We start from the raw sequence: 11,023 nt of genomic DNA on the forward strand, positions 1-11,023 counted from the left end.
GGGGCACAGAGAATGTAAACACAACTAAGAAAAGGGAATGTTTTATCTTCTAAAAAGGGTGAATTATTCACCAAAACTTGCTTGTTTACATCAAATCATTCCCACATTTATATTAAGCACATGCTGCACACTGCTGCAGCTCCTCTTCTTCAAAAGTCTCCAGTGAATGTAAGCTTGCATGCCTTTTTTGCACCTCCAGCACCACCCGGTGTCTCCACAACCCCCAAAACCGATCGCCCTGTAATTCGATTGTAGCACGTTATTGATTGTAGCATCCACAGTTTATACACCTATGTCCCTCCCCCTCCCTCACGTGCGTCTTTGCCATAACATCACGTTACGTCCTGCAATTTGATTATTATTATTATTAATATTATTTGATTTTTTAACAAAGCAGATCCTCAGGTGTAAGTCCTGCACACTCATCGCGCTCACCCCCACGTGACGAATGTGTCGCGCTCCCGAAGGACTCGTAGCAGCCGTGACATGACGTCATTCCGTTCCTGCGCCATTATTAGTCCGACGAGCCGATGATGAGTTGGGGACAAAAAGGGGGGTCGATGCTGTTAACAGCCGGCTTTTTTTTTAGGAATCACTGGTTTACTGCTTCCATGTCTCACAGGTATCTCTATCTAGTGTTCTGTATATTTTGAAGACTTGAAAAAAAAAAAAAAAAAAAAAAAATCAGCATGATTGAGAAAAAAAAAAAAACTATGCAAGTGTTGCATGAAATCGGATTGTTTCTTTTTACAGTTAAGTATTTCAGTAATGCATTGATTCTGATTCTCCTCGTTGTCTTGTAGTGATAGTCTTGTCTTTGGGGCTACTCACTCCTCACACCACTAACAACACTATTACTAAAAAATAATAAATCAGAATGCATCACTTTATTTATCCACAAACATTAATATTGGGGACTTTAATTTTTTTTTCCCTCTCCACAATATTGGGTGGACCCTGGTTGAAGCACTTTTACAAGTCACTCACTTAAAAATTGTCCCAGATCAGGCCTGATTATTTTTTTTAATTTGTGGTAAAAATGAATGATTATTATTGTTAACTCCCTGCATGTTTAAGTTCACCAATTAGCTATTTTCATTATATTTTGGCAGAGTATGTTTTTCAAAGCGGACCAATTTAGTAAGCTGCTAAAGCAGTCGAGGTTTTTTCAATTCATGAAGCACAATTTTTACAAGGGATATAATTTCATTTCCTCTGTCTTATTCTGTATGCAATACTAAGCCTAACATTGACAAACTTTAAACGCCTTAGACCATCTGGACTTCCTCTTTTTTGTGTGAGTAGATAAAAAAAAAAAAAAAAAAAGAAAAAATTGCACTACTTTCTTTTGGGATGGTTGCTTTGTAATGCAATAACTGCACTAAATATAACCGTGTATCCACCAGACTACCACAGCGTGCTAGCGTGACCCAACACGCCTCTTCCCTCTATTTATCAAAAGAGACAGCAAATGTGTAAAAAGTGAGACATTTCCTGCCTGATGCTGTATAGAATGCTTTCTATTTGAAAATAGATTTACAATGCTAAGTAAAATATGACTTAAAGCAAAATAAACATGACATTTTATGTACTTTTAATTGTGTGGGTCGTTTTTTTGTATCATATTAACAAACTTTATTGTGAATAGCCTCTTTAGCACTGCATTGAACTTTAGTACAGAAATTCATAGTCCCAAGAATTTTGACTTTTCTTCTAGCACCACCATGAGGTTGATATTTGTGTTTTTTAGTGAACAACTAGTGGATGGATTGCCAAAAGATCCAGATACAGATTATCCTCTTTAGAGTTAATCTGAATGATTTTGGTGATCATCTGACTTTTTATAAATTAAAAAACACAGCAGTTACCAACCGAGAATACATACTGTTAATTTAAAGCCCCTGAAAACTTTGTTACACATTTCTGTAAATTCAAGGCGAGTTGTGCAAAGCTCTAAAATAAAGTTTAGAAAAAATTACTCCTTAAGCATTATTTTTCATCAGCAGTTTACCACTCAATAGCCCACCTAATCTACTCTTCATCACTGAGCGGGTGTAGTTTTAAGAGATTTGATTGACAGCCATGTAACTCATCACATCACGATTTTAAAAAGGACAAATGCGAAAATCCCTCATTCAAAAACAGCAATAAATGTTCCAAATTTGGCAGAAAATACAGTTTAATGTAGAGCCTCATCACCCACAGTTAGAAGCTGACTGAGAAAACATGTTTTCAGGGCCTTTAAAAGTTGTTGGCAGTTGTTGTCTATGAGAGATAATCTGATTTATTCACAGAGGTTAAAAAAAAAAAGAAAAAAGAAAAAGAAAAAAAAGTAACACCTTTAAACAAAAGAGCAAACTTCAGGCAGCATTGGTGGAATTCTGAATGTTAATTATAATTATAATTAATCAAGTTCGTCAGGTAAATCAAGAACATAATGTGCATGAATACAATGTTTACCTTTATTTTAAGTTTCTTATTTATTGCCTAAACTAAACTAAATCCAGTTGGATCCAAAACTCCACATCGTCAATGTTTTGGTGCTTGAAGTTTGCTCTTTTGTACAAGTTCCAAAATCTCAGCCCTTTTTCTGCATCCCAAGTTTTACCCATTGAGCACATCGCTATCGATATCATGAGCCAGACACCAGTCAAACTTGCCGTTTTCACTTCATACAAATGTTTACTTTTAAAATGATGAATCACAATTTAGTCAGAAGTTGCGTCTAAAGCAAAAGAAAAACGGTCAGTTCTGGCACTGGTCTCTTAAACAGTCAAGAAACGGATATTATGGTCACTGGATAATCAATAAAACAAAGCACATCCTACTCATCTACACTCACAGCCTGGCTGGTATTTATCACATCTGATAACTGAAGAGTAGCATCTATATGGAGTAGATCAGTTACATCACTTCATGTTTATGAAAGCAAAACTAAACATGTATCACTGAGTCCACTTTAACACATATTTCAATGAGTAGAAATATTCAAATTCACAGATTGATGAGAAACGGCCTATGTTTGAGTCTTAAAATTCACCAATCCAGTGCGGTGATGATTTCTGCACCAGTTAACGATGACAGAATGGGTGAACAGACAAAAACAGACTGACAATGAGGGAGGCAAGGTGGGGGAAAAAAAAAAAAAAAAAAAAATGGGCGTAAAAGACCAAATCCAGAATGCAAAACAGAGATTGTGTACAGCTACAACATTAGGAAACAGTTGGAGACTCTGCTGTGTGTGAGTGAGTTCAGTGTAACGAGTCCTATTTGAGCAAAAACTGTTGCGATAAATCAGGCAAAGATGGTCTCCTCGCGTCTCTTCTTGGTCAGGATGGTTCCAGGTTTGTGCTGAGCGTCGGGGTGGTTGGTCAGCTCCGGAGGACAGGTGGAGACCGGGCTCTCCATGAAGGCCTGCTTCAGGTCGTAGAACACCGCCGCGTCCTCTTTGGTGAGGAAGGTCATGGCCACACCGCTCTTACCGGCACGACCCGTACGACCGATACGATGGATGTAATCTGCAGGAGGACGACACAAAAGGTATTGTATGTTATGAATTCTTAACAACAACAAAAAAAAGACAATAAAGAGAAAACAAATGCTGAGAATGAAACCTCTTACCTTCAATGTTCTTAGCCATGTCGTAGTTAAGGACCATGGAGACGTCGTGGATATCGATACCTCGACCAGCAACGTCTGTGGCCACCAGGATATCTTTGGCTCCCGCCTTGAGGTTGGAGAGCGCAAACTCTCGCTGCTCCTGGCCTTTGCCACCGTGCAGCGTGCAAGCATTGTACTGTGAGAAGAAGAAGACAACTGAGGTTATGCCTTGTTTTATATTTTTCATTTTTAAGAGGAGATCCAGCGCACTGAGAGTTATTTTAGTGAGTGTAATGCAGATTTATTTCCATTTCTGAACGTTTTTGATTAAATTCCCCTCCGTTATAACACAACCATGACCCTAACATGCTAACTATAGCAATGAATGTTAACAGGACATTAAGCAGGTTTAGCAACATTAATTAGCACTTAACACAAAGTAGAGCTCAGGCTCATGGGACTGTCATTACTTTTGCAGCTATTAAGTTATAAATTAAATATTAGACAATATAATAAAATCTGAAAATTTGACAATGTTTGCACCAACTGTCATGGAAAGTTAAATAACTAAGAATGTTTTCCTCCAAGCTTAAACTTTTGCTCATTTAATGGACAAGTTTAATGTTGAGTCCAGTCTACAGCGACTTACCCCCATCTTCTCCAGAGACTTCGCCAGCACGTCGCAACCCTTCTTCTGGTTGACGAAGATGATGATTGGAGGCTCGAAGCCACGCGACAACACCTCCAGCAGCTTCTTCCTGCATCACACAGACAATACAAAACCACTCAGTTTGACACGTTAACAGAGTGAAATGATGTATACAGGTTTTACTTTCGCGTCCGTCTCACCTCTTCTCTCCCTCTCCCATCAGCAACACCTTCTGTTCGACTCTCTCGTGAGGTTTGCCGGCGGACCCGATGTAAACCACAGCAGGACGTCTCAAGTAGCTCCTGGCCAGTCTCTCCACAGCCGGAGGCATAGTGGCTGTGAACATGACCGTCTGGGAGGTGCAAAAAAAATAAAGCATGAAAACACAAACAAACAGTGAGAGCACCTGGCAGCTACACAACAGCCTTGTTTATAAATGATGTTCGGCAGATGAACATACTTGTCTGTATTTATGTTTTCCAGATACGAAGTTCATCATCATTTTCTCAGGGTCCTCTGCTTCGTCGGTGTCTGGTTTCTGATTGGTCACTGGGATGTACTCCAGAATCTTCTGGACGTCGGGCTCGAAGCCCATGTCAATCATACGATCGGCCTCGTCGAGGACGACGTAGGTGCAGCGGCCCAGGACCAGGTATCTGTTCTCCAGCACGTCAATCAGACGACCGGGGGTGGCGATCACAATCTGTTAGAGGAGGAAAACACGCAGGTGGTGAATGTGTGTTTTGTGAACGAAGCATCATTACCTTATGAATGTAATGTAAGGGGCTTCCCGCCAAGAGACGCTGCCTTAGAAAACAGTCTGTCTAAAATCATGTTCTTTTTTAAAAAGCCTGGTAAAGAAACCGCTGCTAAGAAGCACTTTTACCAACAGATATCCCTTTTAAACACTTCCTGATAGGAGCAGGAAGTATGCTGTTGTCGTAGAGCCAGTGAGACGCTGTGAGCTACTCCTTAAGCCTTTTATTTGTTTATATTTAGGCAAATTTGTACCATAAAATGTATGCAGAATAAGCCATTAGCAGATCCTGTTTGAAGTGCAAATCTGCACTGATATTTAGGGCTTAGTGTTAGGATAACATAATGTTATAATCTTTTATTACAAACAAAATGAATCAAGACTGTAATTTTTCACAAAGAGTCACCAAACAAATTTAAGTGCATTCGGTGCTTGCTAGCTTTTCTGCTTTTCCAAAAAGAATCACAAGTGTGAATGCTGGATGTCTCACCTCACAGCCCATCCTGAGACGGAAGCCCTGGTCCTCTCTGGAGATTCCTCCGATCACAGCCACCGTGCGGATGCCGAGAGGTTTACCGAACTTGATGGTCTCCTCCTCAATCTGCTGCGCCAACTCACGAGTCGGAGCCAGGATCACAGCGTACGGACCCTGGTCTGAGTCTTCAATCCTGCACAAACAGACGAATAGACGAGTGTAATAGACGGATATTTGAATAAAATAAAAAAACACCAATGTAAAAATGCAGCGAGACACTGTTGGTGTGTTTACGTTACATTCTTTGAGTATGGTCTGTGTTACCTATCGATCTTTGGCAGGGTTGTGATCCAGACAAGCAGTGGAATCAGGAAAGCAGCTGTTTTACCGCTACCCGTCTCGGCCACACCAATGATGTCACGGTTCTGTAGACCAATAGGAATGGCCTGCCGCTGAATAGGAGTCGGATCCTGGATTTTAGAGAGAAAAGTCATCATTAGTCAGATATTCAATTTAATTGAACCAGTAAAAAGCAGTGAGGATTTATACGTTTGTATGTCAATTAGAAGAAAATACAACAACTATTACAATCGGGAGCAGAATGAGGGGATTCGTTTGTTGCAGTTTGTAAAGTTAGGGTCGGGAAGCTTGCCAGAAACTGAAAGCCAACCCCAAACTCACTATATTTGTGGGGGGTTTTCTGCGCTATTTTCGTAGCTCCTGCTTGGATGCGTGTTTACATTCCTGCACCTGTTGGCTAGTTTTATCGAGGAGGATGCCCTGAAACATCTTGGGTTTGAGAGCAGGGTCTCTGAAGATACAGACACCTCCACACACTTCAAGTGGTTCATAAGTGATGATTGAGAGGGATCATTTTTGTACGAGTCTTAATTGTTTTTTGGGACAACCCTACTTATTATGCCTTTAATTTGTGCACAGCTGAAACTAAAAGAAAGGCTTTATTTGCTTGTAAACGTTATAAAAAACTCTTATCCCTCTAATGAAATGGACAATCAGTTTGCTGACCTTGTAGCCACAGCTGTCGATGACCTCCAGGATGTGATCGGGCAGCGAATACTCCTTCCAGTTCCTGATGGGGTTGGGGATCTTTCCTCCCTTGGTGGTGATGCTGTAGTCCTCTCTGAAGATTCGCCAGTCTCTGTCTGTCATCTCCTCCAGCTTCTTCTGAGACCAATGTCTGTCGTCCCAGCGCTGCTTTGCTTCCTTCTTACGCATTTTCTTCAGTCTTACCCTGAGAGGAGAAGAGAATTGTAAGAATTGTGTAAGTTTTCTTTATACAAATGCAGCGTTATTATTTTGAATTAGGTTTAAAAACTTAAATGATGCTTTTGAAAACCACCAGTATCATCTTGAAAGAAACAAACAGAGCTGATCATCTCTATGTTTAACTTACTCCTCCTGCTCCTTCTCTTCCAGCGTTCGCCTTTTCTCCATCAGGTCCCCGTAGAAATGTGACTGGTCTCTTTTCTGCTGCTTCAAGTCGATGCCAGCGATAAAGCCTCGCCCGTACAGCTGCACGCTGTGCTTTTCTTTGTAACTGTGAGACAGATTGGGAACATCACGTTGTTGAGACTAGTACACATTCATTAAAATAAAAAAACACCTGCTTTAATTCAAGGGATACAATGTGTTCCTGTCTGCTCACATTGGGTTGTAGTCGACTGAGGTGTCTTCAGAAGCGTCCCACTCAAACACGAACTTCCTGTCATTCAGGTGGCGGGTTCTCCGGCGTTTCTTGAGCCCACCAAGGTAACGCTCCTTTAAAAGATATTTCATTTGGTCAATTACAATGATTCAAATGTTGAATTTTAATGCACAGGTTTATGGTGTTTAAGAGGGTCGGCATTTTGATGTTTGCAAAGCTCGAATACCAAAAGTTTACTACACATAACAATTTTTAAGCTTTTGCTATTAGGACAAAATACATTACATTGTTGGCTTCATCTGTTTAAGTGTTGGCTTTTATCATTCAGGAAGAGGTGACTGTTGTACTCTCTATTACACTTTATTATTGTTTTATTTAGAGATGACAGGAAATTTGTGGAAAGAATCATTTGATATTTGGTATCTGTTGCAGTGATTTTAAAATGTTTTTTCCCTATAGGCCTGAATTTATGACCATCATGGGCGAGAGGAACTTTTACTTCGAGTAAATAGATTTGTAAATGCACTTCCTACATGATGTTACATTTCTCTGTGTATTTAACTTTGTGCTGTTGCAGCCTTTTATGTTAAACTGACAGCATTCAATGTGCAGCGTTTCTTAAGTTTTACATCGTGCTCTCGTTGGGTTTTAATCTATTTTCCGACATCATAAACGTTCCGATCGGGAATGTTGGTTTTAACATGTTTCCGTCTCTCAAGGAAAAACATTTTTGATCTCCATTCATTTTCTCATCCAAGCAAAATTTAAAACTGGGCTGATTGAAATTCATAAATTAAAAGGACAAGCTGTGAAAAACCTCAGGGATCTGCTCTCCTTAACTGACCTTGATGGCGTGGAGTTCTTTGCTTTTATCTTTCTCCTCTCTGAGCTTTTGTCTTCCATCATCGTCTTCATTCCCATTGCTCTCTCGCTCCATTCTCTCTCTTCGCTCGCGTCTCTCCCTTTCCTGGGGGTCCTCTGTAAAACACAAAAATCTCAGTTCACATCATAATGCTTCTATAAACAGCGTGCAGATTGTTTAAATCAAATGAACCAGTGCCTGATACACACCCATCATTTTTCTCCCCATGTCCTGGAACATCCTTCTCTTCTTCCTCTCATCTTCCATCAACTTCCTCCTTTCCTCCGTCTGATGCTCCCTCCGTTTCAGAGCCTCGGCTTCTCGCTCTGCTTTGGAGAGGAATTTTGGCTGACGAGGACAAAAAAATAAAAAAAGTGATGAAAAAAATTATATTGGGTTTAAAAAGGAAAATACAAATGTGAACTTTGGGAAACTCACCTTAGCCTCTGCTTCCTCTTCTGCCTTCTTCTTGGCGAGAAGCTCTTCCAGAGATAAAGGTTGGACCTGAACAGAAGCAAGATGGTGTCAGACATTAAAATAACAACCTAAGAAACGATGCAACGCCATGAAAGATTCAGTCAAACCAGATTTTTACCTTCCCTTTCTTCTTTTTTTCATCTTCTTCCTCTTCTGTTTTAATATCCTTGTCTCTCTTTAATTTGGCCTCCTTTGATTTGGGTGAGAGACTTCTATGAAGGAAATAGAATTTAAACAGATGTTATCATTCTCCTTCAAAATAATCATTCTTTCATTGTTTATTTTACTCATTTCAATGTACAATTCCAAAACCTCTTCAATTGCATACCACTCATATTAAAGTTACTGTGGGGAACTTTCAACTGGTTATGAGGTTATTAGTTCCTCATAGCAGATTTAACCGACACTGTCATGTTTATACAAATAAATAACAAAAATACAGATTATTTGCCTTTTGACTGAGGTAAGGCATACAAATTTGTTTGGCATTAAAGTGCCAGGTTGAATATATGTTTGTATGATTGTTGTTTGAGAATCTTCAAAGTGGTAGGATGTCATGTGATCTTATTCCATTTCATCATTCACATACCTGGACCTCTTGCTGCGATCTTTATCACGCCGATGGCCGTCTCTGTCCTTACGGCCTCTATCTCTGTCCTTATCTCTGTCACGCTCCTTTTCTCTGTCCTTGTCTTTCATGCGTCGGTCTCTGTTATCATAACAAAAATCACAAACAATGTTTAAAATAAGACAAATGCTCTGTGTGTAACTATGCAGAAATAATAACAATTAAATCTTAAGTTACCTTTCTGCTGACTTTGAGCGATTTCGTTCACGAGAACGATTACGAACTTTACGTTCTCGTGATCGGCTGCGTTTCCTCTCCCGATCTTTGGATGCTGAGGATTCAGCATCTTTCTTGTCTGTGGGGTCGGCTGCCATCTGCAAACACAAAGAGTATGTTTTCAATGTTAAAATGATAGTTACTTGACATTCATTACGTACATTTCTGATAAAGATTTTTACTCTATTACGATTGAGAGGACATTAAGTAATGAACAGCCTACAGTTATGCTCCTCCGGCACTGTAAGATGAACATTTAATTCAAATTTGCATTAACAGTTTCTTCTTACAACGTAATCATTTAGTATACCTTCTTTTACACCACAACTTAAGCCATGCATGATGCCTGTGAAAAGTGTACTACCTTTTTGTTCTAGTCTACTAAACATTTTAACTATAATACTCAGTGTCCACATGCCAAAATGGGACAAACATTATTCAACTCTAAAGTTCATACAACAAAAAAGCTGAGCCGAAGTCAAAGCGTAAAATAAATCACAATATAACCAATAAAAAGGATTAAAACATACATGATCAAAAGACCATAGTTAATGCATAAGCGGTTTAAGTAACTTGTTTGTTATTTGAAACTTATTTTCTCTTTCAGCCAAAAACAGCAGGATGTTACAAGGAAATAAAGTGATTATTATCCAAATCGGTGGATAATAAAGAGCCAATAATAAAAATCTAATTATGGAAAACAAAAGTTTTACAAGCAATGGTCACTAAACATGCAACAACTACACCATTATTTAACATAAATTGCCTGTATGGTGGGTTGGCATATGCTTTATGTAACTGTATGACATAAAATATGATTTATTATTTTTTTGTTTTGTGTTTAACTTGAAATGTTTGTGACAATAAAATGAAATTAAAAATGTTAAGTTAAGCATTGTCTAGTGCTTATTTTCGACAACAGATCATACTCTATGGATACACTTAGAAATAAAAAATAAATAAATAACAACACATGTTGTATTGACTCCCACGGTGTCTGCTTGAATGTTACATTAATGTCACGTTAATTATCCTGCCAGCATCTAAAATAACGTGTATTTTATCCTTATTTTAGTTTCATACCAAAGTTCACCAACATTATTAAGACTTAACGTCATATTTGGGACGTAAACGACCAGATACGTGACTCTGCAGTGACTGCAGATGAGTGAGTGTTAGCAGGCTAGGTCCTTGTGTTAGCTTAGCATGCGGCTAACTGTCTCCTATGAACGGCCTAAACATGCAAAATTAAAAACCTCCCTGAATTAAAACGACTTAACTTTATAAAACACAACAAAGAGGGTTTTATTTTTACAACATTTACAGCTTACCTTAATAACTAAGTCAAGAAAACACTTGCGATGTATGTACGCTTCAAGAAGACGCCATGTTTCTCAACACGAGCGAATGCGAGCAAGGGATTCTGGGAGTTGTAGTACGGAGCGCTCCGTACAAAGTGCAGACAACGGCTGTCATGACTACATTTCCCAGAAAAGGTGATGTGGTTTTCTCAGGACCCCAATTGTTTGGTACATGGACAGCTTAATGCCTGACCAGAAACACCGTTAAACTGTATGTGGTGATATCTATGGGCGCAAGGTGGCAACCATGTAACGTTTTAGGGCGATACTGATTTCTAAATTAAATATAGCAGGATTTGTGTAATATATGATAGGTCTAGATTTTTTAAAAT

At 39.1% G+C, this 11,023-nt stretch overlaps 1 protein-coding gene across 2 annotated transcripts; it reads right to left on the reverse strand.

Moving 5' to 3' along the window:
- Positions 1–2,161: 2,161 nt before the first annotated feature.
- Positions 2,162–10,744, reverse strand: ddx23 (DEAD (Asp-Glu-Ala-Asp) box polypeptide 23). Of its 2 annotated transcripts, none has more exons than XM_054609443.1 (17): positions 10,662–10,744; positions 9,292–9,428; positions 9,076–9,195; positions 8,605–8,695; positions 8,448–8,513; positions 8,219–8,357; positions 7,992–8,125; positions 7,148–7,260; positions 6,896–7,039; positions 6,508–6,733; positions 5,806–5,951; positions 5,497–5,674; positions 4,710–4,952; positions 4,450–4,601; positions 4,250–4,358; positions 3,622–3,796; positions 2,162–3,518 (listed from the first exon to the last, which is right to left on the reverse strand). In XM_054609443.1, the coding sequence occupies exons 2-17, from the start codon at positions 9,426–9,428 to the stop codon at positions 3,295–3,297; spliced, it is 2,397 nt and encodes a 798-aa protein (XP_054465418.1). In that variant the 5' UTR covers positions 10,662–10,744; the 3' UTR covers positions 2,162–3,294. The 2 variants fall into 2 exon arrangements, with proteins under 2 accessions (XP_054465418.1, XP_054465417.1); XM_054609442.1 differs by having other exon boundaries at positions 8,605–8,698.
- Between the last annotated feature and the right edge of the window lie 279 nt (positions 10,745–11,023).

The sequence above is a fragment of the Anoplopoma fimbria genome, chromosome 12 (assembly GCF_027596085.1).
Source record: "Anoplopoma fimbria isolate UVic2021 breed Golden Eagle Sablefish chromosome 12, Afim_UVic_2022, whole genome shotgun sequence".
Classification (NCBI taxonomy): Eukaryota; Metazoa; Chordata; class Actinopteri; order Perciformes; family Anoplopomatidae; genus Anoplopoma; species Anoplopoma fimbria.